General features: G+C 42.4%; 1 protein-coding gene across 3 annotated transcripts; it reads right to left on the reverse strand.

Annotated features, from left to right (window-relative positions):
* Positions 1-762: 762 nt before the first annotated feature.
* XPC (XPC complex subunit, DNA damage recognition and repair factor) lies at positions 763-21,699 on the reverse strand. 3 transcript variants are annotated; one of them, XM_039546334.1, is made up of 17 exons: positions 21,450-21,699; positions 21,141-21,279; positions 17,410-17,617; positions 16,241-16,356; positions 14,508-14,631; positions 13,087-13,171; positions 11,433-11,590; positions 11,107-11,227; positions 9,315-9,404; positions 7,579-8,472; positions 6,908-7,068; positions 6,689-6,770; positions 6,050-6,184; positions 5,227-5,396; positions 4,738-4,831; positions 3,859-3,948; positions 763-2,377 (listed from the first exon to the last, which is right to left on the reverse strand). In XM_039546334.1, exons 2-17 carry the CDS (start codon positions 21,253-21,255, stop codon positions 2,165-2,167), a joined length of 2,856 nt encoding a protein of 951 aa, XP_039402268.1. In that variant the 5' UTR covers positions 21,256-21,279; positions 21,450-21,699; the 3' UTR covers positions 763-2,164. The 3 variants fall into 3 exon arrangements, 2 of the variants coding, with proteins under 2 accessions (XP_039402268.1, XP_039402270.1); XM_039546336.1 differs by having other exon boundaries at positions 21,141-21,302; XR_005601046.1 differs by lacking the exons at positions 763-2,377; positions 5,227-5,396; positions 21,450-21,699 and having other exon boundaries at positions 3,903-3,948; positions 21,141-21,438.
* Positions 21,700-22,017: the final 318 nt, after the last annotated feature.

Here is a 22,017-nt window from a genome sequence, read left to right on the forward strand (position 1 = left end):
TATGGATCCCTAATAGCTTACTTTGTACACATAAATAACGAAGCAAAACTCCATGTAAGGGGAGGTGCATTTTCTTTCTAAGCAACGTAGCCAGAATTGGTGCTTTCATTGCATATATATAACCAAGGTTTCTATAGTAACAACTGCAGCAATAAATTTTATCTTATGCTGGTTGTACAGGATAGGAACCTCTAGCAGCGACAGTCCAAAATTCAGTCTACATGAAGCTCCGTTAGATCTAGGATATCGGTTGACCATGCAGTGGATTCCAAAGTCATCTTCTATTTATGCCTAGCTGTCACTCCATTTCAGGCCTATTTAAATCAATGGAAAGACTCCCAAATTTCAGTGACTTGGATTCTGGCCCTTACACTGAAAATGGTCCAGGGTATGAGCATGTCCTCATATGTATTTTCACAGGAGGACCCAGACCCTGAAGGGGCCTCTGGTAACTACTGCAGTATTGTCAAATCTTGCAATATGTAGAGGTTTTCTTGAAGCCTCATCTGTAGTCAAGTAATTACCTGAGAATCTCAGCTTTCATTTAAAAAAAAGTTTAATATGAACCCTAAAAGCTCCAAGCACAGAATGTAAAGAAACCCAAATTTACATGTTTTGAACACTTAGGACTGGTGATACTGCTGATGTAATACAGAAGTGTGACAACTAAGCTGCCTGAAGTCACTGCTTTTTTCCTTTAATAATTGTTCATTGGGAATACAGATAAATGACCCATAGAAATAACAGGGACCATGTACAAGATTGATCTTTGCAAACTTTATTTTTTTCCAAAAATTCAGTATAAAAATATTTCTAAATATACATAAGTACTAAAACTTTTTTTTCTGGCATTTTTAACTTCTCCACTAGGATTACAATGAGTTTGAGCTTGTGGCATAAGGCAAGGAAGCAGCAGGCTCTTAACATTACTGTATTCCCACCATAACTAGGAGTGTTCTTAAAGAGAAATTTAGGCCCAACTATAGGTTTTCTAAAAATAATTAGTCTACATCATTTTTCATTTTAAAAAAAGTCCCATAAACAGTTTGCATGGATTTAAACATTCCTTTACAGTGCTGCAGAGAAAGTGAAACTTGTTATGTATAGACAATGGGTAACAGTTTCAAAAGTGCTCAAGTCCCACTGACTTACTTCTGGCCATGGTGCTCTTGCAAATTTTGCCCCAAACTAAAAGTTCCTTGTCTGCTTTCATTGTCCAAGCTATGCCAGATGCAGACAGTGAATAAACATTAAGGGTGACAAGTTATTTTAGTTTAATGATAAGGTGGTGACAATATAAAAAAATATTTAAAAAATGCAACATGACAGTGTCCCAAATTATCTCAAGACCTTTCTCTCTAGAAAGGATTATGGAGGCAGGGAAAAGATCAAGGACTGAAAAGTAAAATAAGTCAAAACTACGCTTAAAGAAATCTGTCCTATGCAAAACATGGCTCTGAGGTGCTACCTGATTCTTTACATTTCCCACCTTGGGATAGACTACAAATGTGAATAAAAATCTATTGCACTGCTGATTTGAAACAATACAGGTTAACTACCTATAGCAATAATAGGCCAATAACAGAGTACACAAGGGACTCCTGGATAGCAGCTACACATGCTTCTGTTTGTCAGTAAACAAGACTTGGGGGAAGGAGATTGTGAAAGTGATGCAGAAATAGGTATACTGCAGGGGTGACAATACTTGTCAAAGGGGGAGAACAGCTGCAATAGGTCACTCTTCTCAGAAGGTATATGATATCTACAAGTCTGTTCCTCACAGACTCCACCAATAAAAAGGTTACCCATGACTCCAAAAGAAATGATAAATCCAGTTTCATCTTTTTAGAATTCTTAATACTGGATTAGGGAGAAAGGCTTGAGATTACACTATGGAGACAGTCCACCTCTGACCACCAGAAATGCTTATACGCTGGAGGGCTGAAAACACACACCGGCTGGCATGCTCCTGTTGTGATGTATTTTTATCTACCGCCACATCTGCTTTGCTCTAGTTATATAATTATGACTCATTCAGTCCCAAGTAGGCAACTAGTAGCAAACATTTTCTAGCTCTGAAATTATTTACAAGATACTTTTAAAGAAACCACCTTCGTCCTTGCATCGGGGAATTGAATGTAAAGGGTTTAGCACTCAGTTCTGGTCACAACTTCTCAAAGGGGAACAAGTGCGCTACTTCTCCTCTCCTTTCACGCTTGCTCTTTCTGCCTTTTTTCTCTTTTTTTGGTTCATCCACTTGCCGATTCTGAGGCCAAGAAACAACCACATCTTCGGCTGGAGTCTCTGAGCTTGGCTTCCCTTCTTCATCAGAAGAAAATCCAGCTCCTTTCTCCATCATGGAGCCGGATGCCTCACTCTGGAAAAAATAAGCATGAATATTAGGGGCAGACATGCCAAACCCACAACCTCTCCCCCCCACCAAGAAATTGGATTTGTTTTTGGCTTAATTGGCTTGTGAGTTGCTTGTTGGCTAGCTTGTTTGGCTTGTAGCTTTTTTTTTTCGGATCGGTTCCTGGCAAGGAGGGGGAGAGAGTCTGGAGTACACAGCAGGCCCACCACAGTCCCACACTGCACCCTGGGGGGATCTAGTCACAGAGTATTGGGGTTCTTAGGGATTGGCTTGTTTGAGCCTTGTTTTGAAATGGGATTAACTTGATTTTTGGCTTATTGTGAAAGTCTGGGTGCTTATTTACCACATGAAAGTTGGCAACTGTGGTTAGGGGGTGTTTTTTTAAGAGCCCTTTTTTGTCATAATAGTCTCATCACCACGGAACATGCTACTGTAGTTAGCAGGAGTGATCTAACACAGACAAGTGGTACATTTTATGTAATTCTCTACACAAAGCAGTATCAGTCCATGTCTCATACATGCAGCATTAATTCAAGTTCAGAAAGAATAGTCACTAGTCAAGAGAGTAAGAAGATACCAGCTTTAAAATCTGACTTATCACCAAGCATGAGGAAAAACATATTTAAGAACAGAATCATTTCACTTCATAACCCAAACCAACATAGGTCACTTTGCTTCTCTGAAAACTACGTGTGGTTTGGACTTAGAAATCCAAAATATGAAGTGGATATGTCAGAAAAATAGGGCCATAATATGAAACCATGTTGCCTGGTTGCGGAGTGCTCATCTTATGTTAAATAGGGATGAGATTTCAACTGACATGATTGAGCTGAATTCTTGTTCAAAACCCAGTATGAGCTCCTATTCAAAGTTAGTGTGAGAAGAGGGGAAGAGAGCTTTGCGTGAAGAGATTTTGGAAGTTCTCTGATGTACCAATTGAAAATTTAAGATTTTGGATATAAAGCAACACAGGGTCAAACGCTGCTAAAGATTACATGCATCATCCGTCAAATGACTAAGCAAGTAGTGATCTTCACCACCACCACCAGCTGTGTTGAAAGAGATGTAATTAGGCTGCATCAATAGAGAGAACAGCAATGGTGCTCAGTTAGCTTCATCTGCTGTGAGGAGCCCAGAAGTGTGTTCACAGGCTGCAATTAACATATGGAAAGGCCAAAGTGAGCACTAGGCAAGTTACAACGTTAGGTATATTTTAAAATGAATTGAGGAAACATTTAGTTGGGCTTCTTGGGCCCCTCCACCTTTGACATTCACAAGGGTCAATTCCTGCTCACATGAATCATTTGAGCTGTCCCATGAGTAAGAAGAGATTGTAAGAACTGAGGGGGAAAAACCAGACTCAAGAATCCAGTGCAAATTCCACTGCTACCATTTTCCTGACAGGTCTTAGCACTGCCTGGCAGGCAAATTCTGCCTTGGAAAACTCCTTAGTCCTACTGGTAGCAGATATACACACAGATTCTTACCTTTCTGCAGTAGCGTTGTTTCAGTCTCTCTCTTATGAGAAGTCCTTTTGCCAGCAATTTCCAGTTCCCCAGTGCTCTCTTCTCTCTTTTCTATGTGCAATTGTTATTTCAAAAAAAGAAATCCTTAAAGTCAGGAATTCTGATATATTCAGAACCATACAAACAGTCTTTGGTGTTTAAACAACTGTATATTAATTTAAATGTATTGCATCACTCCTGAGCATTCAGGAGGCCTATTAACCAAACATTATATTTTAAGAGGTATCTGTTTGTACAGGAATCATTGTGTTTATTCCATCATATAACTTTATACCATTTTACTCACTATCAGCACTACAGCCAGTAAGGCTTTTTGCAATGTCACATCTCACAACCCCAGCAGTGTCAGGATTGGCCAATACTTATATAGGAGGCCCCCAAAGAACATGTCAGTAGCTGCTGCAGGATATGGGGCATTTGTCTCTGAGTCATGAATTGGGCACTTTTCTCAAAGTCAATACTGAATCAATGCCCCACTAACCAGGACTGCTGGAGGGACCATCATCTGGATTAAATACAACACTGATGTCATGGCCATTTATCATTATTTTTGAATGAAAAGGGCTGCTGGCCCTCGTTCCCTGGCAAATTCCAACGTGGGTAATTATATTGTGCCTAAAATTTAGCCCAGGGTATGGACAGAGTAAAGTGCTTTGGGATCCAGCTGGACTAGTGGTTCTACTGAAATGTAAAATTGTGACCACTACACATTTACATTGGCTCAGCTCTGTGTTTAATGCTTGCATAGCCCCCACTTTTGACTGTTATTTTATATAACTGTAAGTGAAGGTGACTTATTGTTCAATATAAAAATAAAGACCCTGTGAAAACAATTCTCACCTCCTTTTCCCTCTTTTCTATCTCTGCCTGCTCATTCTCCCAGGCTGCGATGAGCACCTCTTTGTATTCTTCACAGACTATGTAGCCATCAGTACTGGAAAGGAGAATACATTCACCTATCAGTTTGTGCACCCGCAAAACAGGCCAAGTGCTAGAGGAAGAAAGGAAGCCAGCCAATACATATTGATGCATCATAGACAGAAGACTACTGAGTATTGACAGAGAAAGCAGAGTATCTCACACGACGCATCTGCAAGGGTGGTTTCCCTACTCTTCCAGAGCAAGAACAATCTGCTAATGGAAATGAAAGGACAGGCTGTTGAGCTGAATTCTGTGATGTCACGTGCCACAGCTTGCTCTGAGGTGTTCAGCCTCTACAGCAGCTGACAGTGAAAATGGCATGGTATAGCCCCTTAGCATGGAGCACCCACCATGCAGTTTAAAAATCCTCACAGGTCAAACAAACCAAAAAGCAGGCACATCACATACACTGGGTGCGAGTAGCCACCGTGAAAATCAAATCCAGTGATGGCTTGAACACAGTCAATGTCCAGTTTCCGTGCCACTCTATGCAGGTTGGGAAGCTTTAGCTGCACACAGCCTATTGGTAACATACAGGGCAGGAAGAGATACACGTTTCCATATTCATTCCGGGGAACCTGTTGTTGAAAAAATAAAAAGTGAAGTTCATGCTCAGTCAGAAGATGAATGGAAATTTCTGCTCTTATTCAGAAATAGATACATTACAAGTGTCTGCTTAATTATCCTTATTCTGAATGTCTGATCAGCAACACTCAGGCAACAATTCTTTAATATTCAGGACACAAGCCGTATTTTCAGACGTTGGTCTACACTTTGAAACTACACTTTGACAACCCTGGTTTATGGTTACCATCTGTGCTTTGTAACCTAAGGGCATGAAAATTAATCCAGAATATGGTAGGGTGTGAATTTCAAGCAGATTAACTATTCCCAATTTTCTCCATAGGTGGATGCTCTTACACCGGAACAAGAATGCCTTATTACAAATTAACTTAATTCACTTCCAAAGTTAATCAAGAATAACTCCTCGTGTTTGCAAGCCCTGAATTCAGGCACAGAACTCCATAATTATTTCCAATCATAAAAATGGAGGCCTATTTAAAGTGAGACTAAAATTTGGGCAGTTAATCAACATAATCTACAAATCCCAGAACTTTGGGATCCAGAAGCTGCAGACTGATCTACCTCTAACACATAAAGATGCTCTAGAAAAATAAAGCCTGTGTCTTCATTCACCACACACACACCACCTCTCTTCCCTCCTGCCTACCCTTCCATCGACTGCCACAGGAGGCTGGTACTCTTCCGTCTGCCACAGGCCAAACAGCCCCAAATCGTTTTTCTCCCTGTTTGAAGGCTCTGCCAGTCGTGCTTTCCTTGCCTGGTTGGAATATCCTTTCACCATCTGTGTAAACACAATGGCTACATTTGTCACACTTTAGAAACAGACACTAATCTGGGATCTCAGATTTTATTTGGGAGACCGAAAGGGAAGGGTATGGGAGGAAAGGAGTGCTCTTTCTATAGCTTTGACATCTGTAACTTATAGCTTATGCTTGATGCACCTAGGCACACTGTGAGCAAGTTGGGGCCAAATCCTCTAATTCAAGGAAGGATCCTGGAAGGCTCTGAACAGAATCTAATGAGTGCAGTTCTGCTAGGCAGGAGGCCTCCAAGCAGGGATGGTCCCTGAGAGTGTGAAGAGCACATAGTGGAGTTCTGGTCAGAGCTGGCGCATGGCTGGCTGATGGATCCACAGTAGCAGGGCAGCTCCCTGCAGCCTGGAGGGAAAACCACTCCTCCTCAGCCCCGCCACCCCAGTGCAAATCTTGTCTGTGCAAAAGGTATAAAAGCAAGGACTGTTTATCCAGAGATGGCAGTGCAATGACATCATTCCAAGCTCCCTTACCTTATAGGGCACTTCCCCAATCCTCACCACTCGAGCTTGCTTCAGCCAGGTGTCCCGGGAGTGCAGTGTGTGCACACAGTCTCTAAAGAGGCCAGAACAAAAGCAACTGTCTACACTCTTTCAATGGATTGCAAAAAATACACAGAACTGTCTTGCTGATCTTCAATCAATTTAGCTACCTATATAATTTGTACAATATGACAAGCATGTATGTCTCACCTGGAATATACCGCCTCTCCTCTGCAGTATCCTAGGATAGCAGCAGTCTCAGGGTAGATGGCCTCATATTTCAGAATATGCCTCTTCAATGCATAAAGAGGGTGATTTTTATACTCTCCAATGGCTGTCGGCAGCGGTTGGTCTTGAAGCTTAACTAGAAACTGCATGACCCATGCAAATAATAGTGAATTCAATGGTCTTTTACACCAGCATTTTACAACAAGAAGAAAGATTGTACTATAAACTTGATCCCAAAATAATCAGAAACCCATACAAAAGCAGGTAATCCAAATGACCAAAGGCATCCCTGGTGTATCTCCTTTGGTGTTGATGGAATTACACCACAGATGAACTTGGTCCAAAGTGTTTAATGACAAGGGCAATGCTGTTCTATGCGACAAGTTACAAATGGGTCTGTCCTCTGCATTTGTTCTCTCCAGATTCTCTCCTAAACAGCCTCCATTTTATTTTATTTCTCGTAACTAATATATATATATGTTCCCCTTAGTGATCCCAGATTTAAAACACCTACATATGAATACAGCAAATATTCTGGCACCAAATCCCAGCATCCATTCTCAGGGAAAATCTCCCAGGGAGTTTTGCCAGACTCAGGATGTCAGGATTTGGCTCTTGGTATGAAATGACCTGAATGTCTGGTTTCCATTTACCTCCCTTTCTTCCTTCTTCTCTCTTTCCACAAAGGGGCTTCTATATGGTTCCAGCGTGTCTTCCCACCACTGGGGATCCACACGACATTTCCTTGTCAAAGTCATCCATGCTGGGTCATACCTTTGTGTTAGGTCCTTTACGTGCCCATTGCTGTCAATCCCCACAATATAGGAAACTGGCTTGGTGGCATATTTGAAACACAGAGAGGGCTGGCCAACGATGCCACGAACACAGTCCACACACACCCACCTGTCTTCCCGCTCAACAAAGATTTCCAACCACTGATCTGTGCCTGTCACTTTCACCACCTCCTGCTCCTCATCATCGTCACTAGAGATGATTTTGTTGCTCTTCCTGGGTGTATTAGAAGAGCCTGGAGAAGCTGCTTTTGCCAGCAATTGCTCATTTCCACCTGACTTCTTGGGCCCCTTTGATTCCAAAGACCTGGTTTTCCTGCTGTTTTCAACTGCTATCCTTGCTTTATGGGGCCCCGATGATCTCCTCTGCTTCTTAGAGACAGTTTCAAAATCCTCATCAGAGAAATGACTGTCCTCCTCCTCCGAAGCCTCAAACTCAGAATCACTGCCCTCGTCACTTCCACTCTCCTCTTTGTAAGACACTTTCAAGGTCACTCTTCGTCGGCAGTTGTTTCTGGGCATGTGTGCTCCTTCCTCTTCCCCCAGGTTGCTTTCATCATCACTGGATTCCTTTTGTTCCTGGCAATCCTTGATCACCTTTGACTTACTTTTCCTTTTGGTTCCAGAGGTGTTTGATTCCTTGCAATCTCCTTCACTCCCTGACAGAGTCTCCTGTTGTTTGGCTGCTTTGCAGGAGCTTTTTCTTGATGGAGCCTTAGGTTTTTTGGCAGAGTGCTTCTTGCAGGAGCTCTTGCCCTGAAAACAAAAGAGACACTCTTGATTTTTCTAGAGCAAATAATGTTTGTTAGACAAACTCCAACTTCCACTAACTGGGCTAGGTGGAAGCAGAACAAAGCTTTGTGAGGACAATAGACTGCTGTTAATATGCAGGCTTTAGGGAACCACAAACCTACAGTCAAACAGCTGGAGAGGGCTATTTGGTGGGCTTCAAGAGGCTGTGCTCTGTGTTGCTAACCCCAGAGAAGAAAACACTGGCTAGATGCATGGGCTGGCTGGCTTTAAAGGATCTGAGCTTGTTAATTAGTCTCCATCACAGATGTCAGAGATGGAAAAGACCTATTCAATCATTCAGTCCAACTCTAGTGTTTCATCCAGTCTAGTTTTAAAAGTCCCAAGCAACTTGGTCTCCAAAGAAAAGTGGTGGAAGAAATTCCACAGCTTAAATCCTTGTCTCAATCACACCAGTTCAACTTGAGGTGTGGCTTTAAACTGATTTAATTTATACTGGTGCAAAGGCTGTGTGGACACACTCACTTCAGTTTAAACCTGGCTTATTTCTATTCATCTTAATTTGAATAGAAACATGTATAAGCTAAACTGAAATAAGACATTCAAACCAAAATAAGAGTGTCCACACAGGCTTTACTGTCAGCTAAATCAGTTTAACATCACACCTTAAGTTAAACCCTGGCAACTCTGCCCTAATACAGCTCATTGTCAGAAATATTTTTCTGACATGCAGTCTAATTTTTTCTTCTTCTTTAACAACATGTGACTCCTAACGGTCATCCTCTGGGCCAGAGTGTGGACCCCTAAAATAGTTAATTCCTTTTTTTCACAATCCCAATGAACCCTACCTTTCCCGCTGGCTCTTTCAGGGGTATGGGTCGCAGAGACAGCACAAGCCGGCACAGCAACTGTAACGCTCGTAGAATAAGTAAAAATATCTGTTTAAGAAAAAAAAAAAAAAAGACTTGAGGTTGGGGGTGGGGAGAGGGGGTTGGTTTTTTTAAGTATGAACAGCCATCTTAAAACCACATTGGAGCCAGATTTTAACCCAAAAGTCAGTTTCATCCAGATCTTTCAATGTGTGCTGATAAAGATTCATTTCAATTATCTCTAGTACTTACATTGCGCCCATTACCACAATGTATGAATGTCTCACAATATATGTATTTAATGTATTTATCCTCACAACATCCCCATGTTATAGATGGGGAACAAAGAGGCTAAATGACCTGCCCAAGATTACAAAGAAAGTCTGTGGTGGAGCAGGGCCTTGCACCCTGTCCTCCCAAGGCCTAGTCTAGTGCTCCAACACTGAACCGTTCTTCCTCTCAGTTCCTCATTCCTGAGGTAAATGGAGCTAAAGAAGACAAAGTGGCACCTCTTTCAAGGATGGATTGACTAAATTATGTATGCTAACAAGATGTATGCTAATTATGTATGTATGCTAACAAGATGTTACTATACAGAAACATCTGCCATTCATGCGGACACTGCAATGGTAGTTTAGCAACTGTAACCTAGTATCAGCGGTGACCCGCTGCCTGTTTTGTTATGTGGGAGTTCAGCAGAAATGGGGAAGAATAGATACATTCAAAACAGAAGCATTCAAACTTAGGCCTGGTTCACTGTGTCTCTGCTCCTCCTCTGCCAATGTATGTAAACATGATTCCTCAGTTCCTAGCTAGAGGTACTTCTACATCTCCAGCCACAGCAAAGACATTCTACAACTAGACCAAGGCTACAATTTCCCAAGTTTCCAAGGACCATGATGGACTTGTGGGCAGAATGCCTGCAAAATGGCAGTTCACATGCTGCTCTCCCAAAGGATGGGAAACCTTCCCTCAATGTTCAGTTTTGTGCTCATGAATTATTTTTCTTTAACCAGCAACCCTTATGTGAACTGGAAAGACATGACTCTAGTTTGCCCCCCTACCCCAGTTACAAAGTCACAGGCTGACTTATTGCCAGATGCCTTAAAAAATAGTTGTCAGTTAAAGCCTTCAGGCTGCTCTAAATCACACCTGGCTGCCCTTTGCCTCAAGTGGTCATTCTGACTGCTGAGGATTGCCTCAATGCAGTGACACACCTTGATCACAACTCTTTTTCCAGGTAAACCCCCTAAACCGGGGACCAAGAAGGGGCTGTGTGACCCCAGGAATCGCTTTACAAAAGAGGAATCCTTAGGGAGCTGGTTAATCTGTCTTTGTAGTTGCTTTGCACTGCCAGAGCAGACTCAGGGGTAATGATTTTGAACGAATGCACATGCTGGTGGCTTCACAGATAAGTATCAGGACCAATTATACATTAACCCAGTTGGATATTGCCTAGAACAGAGGGCCAAAAATCACCAGACCTTCAGTTGGGTATAGCTTAGAACCAGGGCCTAATCACAGCAGGACCCCAGTGAGTGCTTGTTCAGGTTATAAGGCACATATGTCATTCAAAGCACAGAGGCTACGTTCAAAACAGAAAAAAATATAGAGAAAGACAAGACCCAGAGATGATCTATCAGTTTTCTTCAAATCCAGCCCCACCCCTTGAGCCTAACCTGCGACCTCTACAGCAGCAATAGTGCCCCAGTGATCTGGCATCCAAACCCAGCAAGCAACCTCGGGAGCTTCCAGACTTCAAGTCACTCACATGGACCAACTCTTCATCATCTCTTGCAGCGTAGATTGCAAAGCGCCTCTCTAAAGTGGACTGCACGCTCTCTCGATCATCAACAGAGAGTTCAGTGTTGATAGTGAAGGTTGCAACAAACCTTGAAGAATGACAAATTCACCTTAGTGTCCAGTTTCCTGAATGACTTCTTCATAGTTCACCCCTCCCTTAAAAAAGAGGGGAAGGGGGGCAGATTTTCCCCAAACTACTATTTAACAAGATAAATCACTTGAGCTTGGGTGACTACACTCATCAATCTTGATCTCTCTCACATGAGAGAGCTGGATTACAAGGGAGGTTCTTACCATTTCACCAAGTTGGAGAGGTAGAGAAGGTCTACACGACCTGCAGGCACTTTAGTGAAGTGGGTGGGGATGATGGAAAGGCCAATAGCCTGAAGATCTGGCTGGTTGCAGACCCAGTTCCTATGGAAACCATTTGCTAGCAAACATAGTAGGTGAACCTAGAGGAGATAGAAAATAGGTTTTAAGATTGAAACAGCCAGTGTTTTTGGTACAGTTAATGACTTTACTCCTCCATCAACAGCAAATACAAAGGCTCTTCAGCTAATACAACAAGCCATATTAATTCAGGTGCAACACCATTACAGTTAACATACCAGCATGAATCTGACCCAATAGCTATATAAGGAAGGAGATGCCCAGATTCTCAAAGGAGTTGTGGCCACGTAAGCCAGAGGAGAACGTGGCCTTTTGTGACTACAATTTCTGTAGCCTCTGTTGGAACAGCATAAATTCTGTCTTTCAAATTATCAGTTTTAAGATCTTTGTTTCAATTCCCTCTCCATGACACAATTATTAGGGACGTGAAATAAGGATAGCTAAAATAGGAGGAGCAGATTTTAAACTATACCTGAAATTAATGCACAATGAAACGCCAGTTAAGTTCCCTTTTTGACAGCCATGTGTCCATCTACCATCTGGAAACACTGATGAGCTTTGTTTAAACACTTCCCATCATTTGTTTTCTAGGACTAGGCACAAAACAGATACAAAACCAACTTTGTGTCTTTTCTCTTTTGAAACAACTGTCATTGCTTCACCTGAGAGCAGAAGCAATATTCATCTCCAAAGACAATTTCAAAGTCAAAAGCTAGTTCTTATTTTAAATACTTTTCATTGTACTGGATTTCCCACCCTTTTCCCATAACCAGTACAGAAACAGAAGCTGGAAGGAGATCTGCCAATAACAAAACAATGGTAAAATCATGTACATATGCCTTCCTAATTTAACTCAATGTATCTAGGTACTTATCTGGCTACCTTCACCATATCTGTGCACTACTCAATAATGGGTTTACTCTTGCAACACTCTAGTGAAATAGGAAAATCATATCCTTGGATCTAGCAATCGGGAACTGAGGCATAGAGGAAATCTGTGTCAAAACAGAAATTGAACCCAGATCTCCTCAGCCCCAATGCTTTGAACACAAGGCCATCTTACCCTTCAGTGCTCCAGAGGAAGGTGATAAAGGCCCTGATCCTCAAAAGGTATGTAAGTACTTAACTCCCACTGATGTAAATAGGAGTTAGGTGCCTACATACCTTTGAGGATTTGGATCAAAATCCCTTTGGTGCTCATCAGTATTACCAGCCCCAAATGTGATGAATAGTTTAACTCCATGAATATGAGCAGGAATCACCCCAGTTCAGTAGCTAATCCTATATACACCACTGACATCGATTTTGTTCCTGAATTCCAGTAATGCAGATTCTCCAAGCAGCAGGGAATTCCAAATGATGGTCAGAGAGAAACCTGTATGTGAATTTGATTGGAACTCTGCTTTCCTTTTTCCTTTTAATTTCTAGGCATGTCCATGGATCATACAGATTAGAATTGGGTCTAAATGTCATTGTGCCTTTTCAATCACATACCACAACTGTTTCGAAGTTTTCATGATCTGTACCCTCTCTGCCATGTTGCTTCTGTGACCCTCACCTTATGTGTATCTTCATGAACCTCCTTGTTGAAGCGTTTCATCATTCTCCGGAGATAGGTCTCAAACTCAGCTTTCCTTTTCTCTCTGCAAAGAAAAGTCATAAAATAAATGAATGCTGTAATGCCCTATGGACCTACCATTCCAGATTCCTGACCAGGACTCAGAATAATCAAATGTGTCAGAGAATCAATTCCAGGTTTTATACTAAGACCCGTGCATGCTTTGGGAGAATTCGGTCAATTCTATGCAACAGTCATGAGGTGCAGATGTGATTAAAAAACTGTGAGCTCTACATACCTTACCACTGAGACTTAGTGCCTTAATTTAAAGAGCTGTCAGTGTAAGGGGGTACAGCAAACTAACCATAAAAAATAGTTAGTTAGTTAATGAAAAGTGCTAAATAAGTACTAACTACTCAACCCTCCCAATATCCATGTGAATTAGGAAAGAAAAATACAGGATACAGGTAACAAGATTCTACCTGTAACTAGGATTCATAGATCTATAAAACCAGATGTAAATTCTTGGCCTTGATACCCAAACTTGTGGCTGTTCCTAACTGAATTTACAGACAGGGTACTACTATATTAAAAAATCTTATGGAAATGGGAAACGACAAAGAAGATATATACCAGGGGTGGCCAACCTGTGGCTTCGGAGCCAGGTGGCTCTTCAGAAGTTAATATGCGGCTCCTTGTATAGGCACTGACTCTGGGAATGGAGCTACAGGTGCCAACTTTCCAATGTGCCGGGGGATGCTCATTGCTCAACCCTGGCTCTGCCACAGGTCCTGCCCCCACTCTACCCCTTCCCATGCCCTCACTCCTCCCCTGCCGAGCCTCCCGCAGACCACAGAACAGCTGATCGGAAAGCGAGGGGAGGGAGTGGGAGGTGCTGGGAGCTGCCAGTGGGTGGGAGGCGCTGGGAACAGGGGTAGGTGATGGTGGGTTGCTGACGTATTACTGTGGCTCTTTGGCAATGTACATTCGTAAATTCAGCTCCTTCTCAGGCTGGCCACCTGATATATATAGTCATAGTACTGTATAATTACATTACAACAGCCACAGATCTCAAACTGCTTTACAAAAGTATCCTTATCCCTATTTTATACATGGGGACACAAAGGCACAGTGAAGTTAAGGGCTTGATTTTCTAAGGTGCTGTGCACCCTGAGTTCCCACTGACTTCAGTTCAAGTTTTGGATGCTCAGCACATCTAAAGGTCAGGGGACAGATCCTCAGATGGTCTAAATGGTCATAGTTCCAGTGACTTCAAGTCAATGGAGCTATGAGCATTTACCCCAGCTGATGATAAAGAAATCTGTATGACCATAGAGTTGGAACCTGAGAGGTCTCCCAACTCCTGGCCCCCCTGCTCTATCCACTGGTCTATGCTGCCTCCCCTGTACAACTGGTCTTACCTTCTCTCTCTTTTCTTTGCCTGCTCTGGAGTTTCAATTTCTATCTCAACTGGTTTGCTGGGCAACACCAGTGCAGGAAGGGCAGCAGCTTCTCCTGACTTATCCAGGACAGGATCTTCGAGTTCTGGAAATGTAAAATTAAAATTAATACCCATGGAATCAATGGCCCTCGGGAGTCTCTCCTCTCTAGTTCATCTGTTCAAACGTAGCCAAAGTCGGACTGCCAAAAGTCGCTGCCATTTAGTGTCTCTTCAATAACCTATGTTAAATGATTGGTTATTCTGTATCTAAGGTATTCACGGAATGCCAGTCGCTTTAGTATCAAGGTATTGACTCAGTCCAGTTTCTAGAAGACAGGTCTCCCTTTCACTATTCTACCATCACAATCAACCCCCTTTATCAGAAAGTCCATAGAACAAATAATTACTTCAAAAGTGGGTTGAGGAACATTGGTGGAGCAGCATAAGGGAAGCTTTGCATTGCTATGGGCCGTGCTGGGTTTGTTGTGGGGACACAGCACTTGGGTTTCAGATCTGTCTCTATTGCACCTTACAAGTACACTACTTTTAAGACAGTTATTTGTAAAATAATCTTCATTAATATTTTTGTGGACTGGGTGCTCCACATTAGGTGGGAGCTGAGAATGCAGCCTTCTCTACAGCACTGCAGCCCTATTTAAAGTAACATGTTCTGGGACTCTACCATGTGGCCTGTGGTAGAGAGATATTATTACGTATTGTAACAATGTTAAAATTCTACCATAGCCTTGGTATTCTCAACTTCACCCTCCAGCTTTTGGAGCTCCTCTTCCCTTGGTGCCTTAGTCTTAGTGAAAGATTTAGCCTAAATGTATCAGTTCAAAAGGACTGGCAAGACTCAGGAGTGTTTTTAAGTAGGGAGTTCACTTCAGTAGGCATACATTTACAGCTACAATATAATACAGTACAATTCTGGTCTTCGCAGCCTGGTTTGATGGCCAGCTAAATGGTATCTGACTGAATGACTTAACTTGCCCAGTCCCCATCTCTAGGAAATCACAGTCTGATTCTTCTGTTGGACTCATTCTAAGCTTCTCTCAGCATAAGGTGATATTTCATATTTACAAATAGTTCAGGAAGTGCCACATAGTGGGTAGCAGCATTGCTACACATGTTAACAGGTATCAGGTGCATAAAATGCAGAGCTGTTCTGCTCATGGACACTGGCAGCCAAACTAGGTGGGTCTTAGTAACACCAACTACCATACATAAAAGGGTCTCTAGTGTCTTTCTGAGGCAGACTGAATGAGGGGCAGGATAGAGAGGTTCTGCAGGGAGGAATCCTAAACTCAGGGGCAAATTCTGCTAGGAACCTTGTGTTATTTAAGTAAGCAATAAAGGAAATTCCAGAAAAGGGGTATGGCTGCCCCTTTAGCCACTGTTTGTGCAAGAATAATATGAGGCTAAAATGCCTCCTGCTGGTAAGTATATTAATTTTAGTTTGGACCCATCTTTAAACACCCATGAACACTGGGATGTTCAAAATCTTGATCTGTATATTAGATTAGATTCTTTATAAATATTTATATACGACATTCAATTTAAAAAATCTATAGCTGTAATAGTGACTAGAAACTATCTGAATCCTAGAGAGAGGTTGCATCAGAATCAAATAAATCATCACCGAGAACTACAGGACTATATGACACTATTTAGAGCATAATAGTTGATAAGGCCACTGTAAAAGGTTGTTACCTTCCACATCCTCCCACTCATCCTCACTTCCATCATCATCATCATCTTCATTCATTTCTTTTTTAATAGTTGATTGTCTCTTCAAAGTCGTCTTCTGAGAGGGGCTCGATAAAGCGCTATAAAGATTACAAAAGACAAAAAAAGGCTGTAAGAGTTACAGTGTGTAGTTTGTTTAAAAATTGGAGGAAAACAATATTAAAGTAATAGAAAAACAAATACAATGTATCTGTATTAAAAATAACAGCTGCAAAGCCTTAAAATATTTGACAAGAAAAGCACAAATGCAAAGAATGCAAAGATCTGTACTTGTAAAGTAAAACATCTCTGCCATAAATAGAGGGAGAACAGTAAATATGGGGAAATATTCTTCCCAGTGCAGTATGTAATGTTAGGTCCCCATCCTGTAAGGATCTTCACGGAGATGGATACCTGCACCCTCAAAAGGTCCCAGGGAAATCAATGGGGCTCTACATAGATGCAGAGGTTCTATCTCCTGTTTTGCAGGATCAGGGCCTTACAGAATTCATGCTCTGAACTGTTAATCTTGCTGAAGCCTCATCTGTATAAAAAGAATAGGAATTAGAACTGTTTCTGTTTTGCTATTTTAGGAAATTTTGTTCAGGTTGGCCAGTGAAACAAGACCGATCAGTTTCACTTCCTGCTATTAGTCCATACAAAAGCTTCTATTGGACATTTTTAAATACAAATGTCATAGAAGTGTAGGACTAGAAGGGACCTCAATAGGTCATCTAGTCCAGTCCCCTGCACAGAAGGCAGGATTATTACTTCCTCTGTTGCAATTTAAGCCCATTTCTTTTTGTCACAGGGTTACATTTCTCCTCCCTACCCTCATTTAAAGACAAACAAACCAACCTGAATTTTCAGCCTAAATTACTTGACAGCTTCCATATAAAATTACAATTATTTGCATTAAAACTTGGAAATGTCTCAAATATTAGCTTTCCACCCAGAATGAATTCCAACGGCCTGATCCTGCAAACAACCATGCACCTGAATAATTATGCTCAAGTGCATATTGGAACTATGAGGTTATTAGTTTGAGTAAAGGAACCTGTGTGTATGTGCAGGATCAGGCTCTAACTAAACACATTTAACAGTGAATACAATATTGTTCCAGACTGTTATGCTGATGCTGTAGATTAACTTACCTGCACATTTCCCCTTTGTTATGATTCCCTTTGTTTTTTACAGCTATGTTATTTTCCTCCTTTGCTACTGATTTTGCTCCTTTTTGCCTTGAAGATCTACCTGGTAGGCTATGAACTTCAGTGTCACAATCTCCTTTCTTCTTCTTATTTCCACCAGGAACTTTTGAGAGATTCTTCTTCATACTGGGCTTTTCCTCTTCAAAATCATCTGCAATGGATCAGAGAGGAAAAATACATGACAAAGAGTGAAATCCTAGCTCCACAGAACTCAGTCAATAATAAAACTCCCAACAACGTCTAGGGAGCCAGCATATCACTCACAGGCTGCAAGGAAAAATGAAGGCTTAAAATGAACATACTTCCTATGAGAATATTTTCATAACAAATGTGAAGTGTTTACCAAAAAGTGCATTTGAAGCAAAAACATCAGGGAAACGTAGCAGCCAAATATACACAAGATAGACAATAGCTGCCCTTTGCTATGATGGTGGATGAAAAACAAATAGTGTACTCATCTATCGCAAAAGGCTTTTTTCCCCAGACAAGTGCAATTTTGCAAGACTGATTTAAAGCACCTCTTTTCTGAAGACTCTCCCGTAACAATAGCAAGATGCTTTCCTCATCACACCAGGGTGAAACCAGTGTGCCCACTGTGATGGGTGCATTATGCACATATGAGATTAGATTGATGGGCACAATCCCCTCATGCAATGTTCCAGGTTTTCCTGCTTTTTTAGAATATGGCATGGTTCCACAGAATTTATTTTATTTGGTATCCAGTCTATAGGAATAGTTATTTCATATCTATAAGAGGTTTCCAAAGCCACTGTATGTAAGGAAAAAAATGCCAGTTACCTAATCCCTTATGGGTTATTCCATGTTCCAGGGAGGCTGCTGGTGTCCAAGCGACATACACACAGCTCCTGAAAATACTCACATATACAAGTTACTCTACTCATGCATGTAGCCCCTCTGAAGTCAATGCATGAATAATAGGGCTATTTGCATGAAGTCACTTATGTGTTTAACTGTTTGCAGGATCAGGCCCACAGATCAATGTATTCTGGGTCAGTAGAGCAGTCGATGTAATTTTGAAGGAGCTGATTTTTTTTCCAACACTACATTTACAATAATTTACTAGCTGAAATATTCCTCTGCCTGTGGCTGTCTGACATTCAGCTCATTACTTTGTAATGATCCCACTTTGAAGAAAGCTTTGAAGGTCACTTTTAAGATCCTTTGCATGTATAGAGCTAGCTGCAGGATTAGGACCTACATTTTTATTACCTAATAAGTAGAGATTATCTGTTATAAAATTACAGTTTCTGGAAGTCTGAGAGAAGGAAGAAAACTAGAGAGATCTCTGTTGACTCTGTTTATCAATTTTACTGAAACAAGCTTTCTTATTTCAAGTCAGTTCACATATGACCAAGCAATTGTAAATATATATCAGAAGCAGAGTTGCCAACTCTTATGATTTTATTGCAAGTCTTGCAGTATCTGCTGTTCAAGGCACTGCAGAACTCACAACAGCAGGGGGAGGTTGTGTGGGGGGGGGCAGGGCGGGGATTCCTAAGGTGCCCCCTTTGCACTCTCTTCATAGTGGACTGCTATGGAAGCTAGAATGACCCCCAGCATAACATAGGCAGACAAGAAAAACTTGAAAATGTGACCCAAATGTACGATAAATAATAAACAACAACACTTCAGAAGGCAAACAAGACCTTCTTATGTTTTTACAGTCTCATGATTTTTAAGCCAATACCATGCATTCTGGGGGCCTGAGTCATGGGTTTGAACATCTGGGGTTGGCAATACTGCAATGGTTGGTGAGCATCCACAATGGACCCAATTCTGAGACCAGTAACACTGGTTCAAATTCAATTAAATTTTTAAAAAGCAACCTTGAGAGAAAATTTACTGAGGCGAGAGACCTTTGTACTTTAAACATTACATTTAAAAAAACAACAACAAAGGCCCCAATCCTGTGAGCTGCTCTGTGGCACCACACTCCTGGGCCCACAGAGTAGCCTCCTGTCTTTAATCGGGTTTTACATAAACACCAGGGTCCAATAACATTCTATCAAGGCCTAAACCGATTCCAAAACCATTATTTCTTAAATGGTGAGTTTATGAGAGGCCTGATTTTCTGAGTCTCTTTGGGTATCCTCAACTCTCACTGAACAGGAGTTAAAGGTGCTGAGCACTTTGCAGGACCAAATCCAGTATGTTGGACAGAGCAGTCACAAAAAAGCAGGACACTACTCTGAAAATTTAGGGTCTCTCTCACAAGTTAAGGAATGATACAGACTGCTTGGAACTCTCACCACATCATCTTCTACACCAGTGGTTCTCAGACTATTGTATTGGTGACCCCCTTCACATAGCAAGCCTCTGAGTGCGACCCCCCCATATAAATTAAAAACACTTGTTTATATATTTAACACCATTATAAATGCTGGACGCAAAGCGGGGTTTGGGGTGGAGGCTGACAGCTCGTGACCCCCCACGTAATAACCTTGCGACCCCCTGAGTGGTCCCAAACCCCAGTTTGAGAACCCCTGTTCTACACCTATGTGAAATCCAGAGAGAAATAATATGCACGGAAGATGTGGTGAAGGAACAGAAGATACCATAGTATACTATTAAGTATGAGCCTGAGTGTTGGATGCACAAGAAATATAGGATCAGGCCTTAAGAGTTTATAGTGTTTCTTTCAGTTAGCCTTTTCCACAAGCAGATGTACAATCAATCAAGTTCTACTATTATTTGCATTAAGAATGGTCTGAATTCCATGCTTATATTTTACCCAGAGGATAATGCCCTGAAGATCTGTTGAAATGACATGCACTTACTAAAACCATCAGCCGCAATCCACCCTAGAACCTTTCATTCTTCTTAGCTGCACCTGACAGACCAATTCATTTGATCCTGCCCTCATTCATTGTGACAAAGGAAAGGTCTAGACATCTTGGATTCTCTACTGACAGTACTAAGAACTTCGCTCAGTTCTAGAGAGAAAACTATCTTGCTTATGTAACATCTGTACAATTTAAATGAGGCATACCAAAAAGGCTAAATCAGTCGTGATCACATGATTACATATTGTATAAGGGACAACATAGCAGATGGAGTTAAACACTAACACTATACTATTTAGTGGCTATGAAAACAGATTGTGTTTTTAAAGGGGTATATCTGCTGTTTTATATTCAAAATGCTCTATTAAGCTCTAAACCGAAAACAGAGACAAAAACAATTCTAAATGAACCTTTTTTTTTTGGTTTAAACTATAAAAACCCTGCAGGAAAACTGAAGTCACAGAATGAATGCAGCCAGAAATAAACACTAAGGGGGAAATTTGGTTTGTTCGCCACAATCTAATTAGAAATGCACTTTGGACAGCAGGACAGAGGCTTGCAAAAACGGTAACATTTAAATGAGGGGAAAGTCCAAAAAATCAAGTAAGATTTTAAATGTCCTATAGAAACATGGTACCAAAAAATCCTTCATCAGCACAGATGGATCATTTAAGTCATTTTTAAAGTAATTCCAAAGGAGCATGTTGGGGGAAGGGGAAATCTCCCTGACTCCCTCCAAAGGAATCTCCCTCCCCCAATCTGCAATCAGGTGCCAGGGGCTGCTTCTCCTTGATTTTATATTCTCCGTGATGCTTATGCAACTGCTTGTAACAGACGCTGGCCCAAGAAAGAGTCTATTTCTACACTCACCCTCTGATTCTCGCCTGGGAGTTTGGGGGGTCCTGGTGGCTGCTGCAGCAGGCTCTCCCTTGAATTTCTTGCTGGCAGCCTCTCGCTGCAGGGAACCTTTGCGCTTCTTGCCCATGCTGTTTCCTCTTCAAACCTGCGTCTGTCAAGAGGCGCAACCAAAGACTGGTGGGGGGCACAAAGCAAACACGGCGGAGATGAAGGCAGCCCCCCCTCCTTTGGCAAGGCCTTTGCACGCGTATGTGCACCCTGAGGCCTCCCGTAGCTGCAGAAAAGCCCAGGGGAGGCTGGGCTGACACAGCCGGCTCCTACCTCTGTTCTCTCCTCCCCTTCTGCCTGACGTCTCTTCCGTCCCGGCCGGCTGGGCTGCAGCTCGCAAGGGCGGGAGATGGCGGCGCCCGTCACATCGCCTTTGTGCAGAGCTGCCGTTGTTCTGCGCGGGGCGCTGCAAAGGCCTGTCGGACAGGGCTCACTAATTGCCCCTTCTCGCAGAGGTTGTGTCCGCTCTGCCCCGGCCCCAGGAACCCGTGCTCCAGGCTGGGCCAACGCCGTGTCCCCATGACGTGCCCCCCATTCCTGCGGGCAGGGGCCAGAGCGCTGCCCCGGTCACACGTGCCAGTTACTTGTCTCCACTCCGCTTACAGCCCCGAGGCTGCCTGGCACTAACCCGTCCCCTGCTGCCGCCGTGCCCCGTGCGCCTGCCTGGGGGCAACGCTGCTGAAGCACCTGGCCCGGTCCCCGTGGGGCAGATAGGCCTGGGGCCGACCCACGCTGGCAGCTCTTGCCCCTACTGAGGCCATTAGACAGTAATGCCAAAGGAGCCTGTGGGTACGGCCGGGCAGTGCCTCAGTTTGCCCATCTGTAACGTGGGTCTTCGCCA

This window comes from Mauremys reevesii, linkage group 7, assembly GCF_016161935.1.
Source record: "Mauremys reevesii isolate NIE-2019 linkage group 7, ASM1616193v1, whole genome shotgun sequence".
NCBI lineage: Eukaryota > Metazoa > Chordata > Testudines > Geoemydidae > Mauremys > Mauremys reevesii.

Coding starts and splice junctions, on each gene's coding strand:
- XPC (XM_039546334.1), bottom strand. CDS start 21,255: ATGGGCAAGAAGCGCAAAGGTTCCCTGCAGCGAGAGGCTGCCAGCAAG. Junction 8,473..9,314: donor TGAAAGAGCCAGCGGGAAAG/GTAGGGTTCATT, acceptor TTTTGTTTTCAG/GGCAAGAGCTCCTGCAAGAA. Junction 3,949..4,737: donor TAGAAAAGAGGGAAAAGGAG/GTGAGAATTGTT, acceptor AATTGCACATAG/AAAAGAGAGAAGAGAGCACT.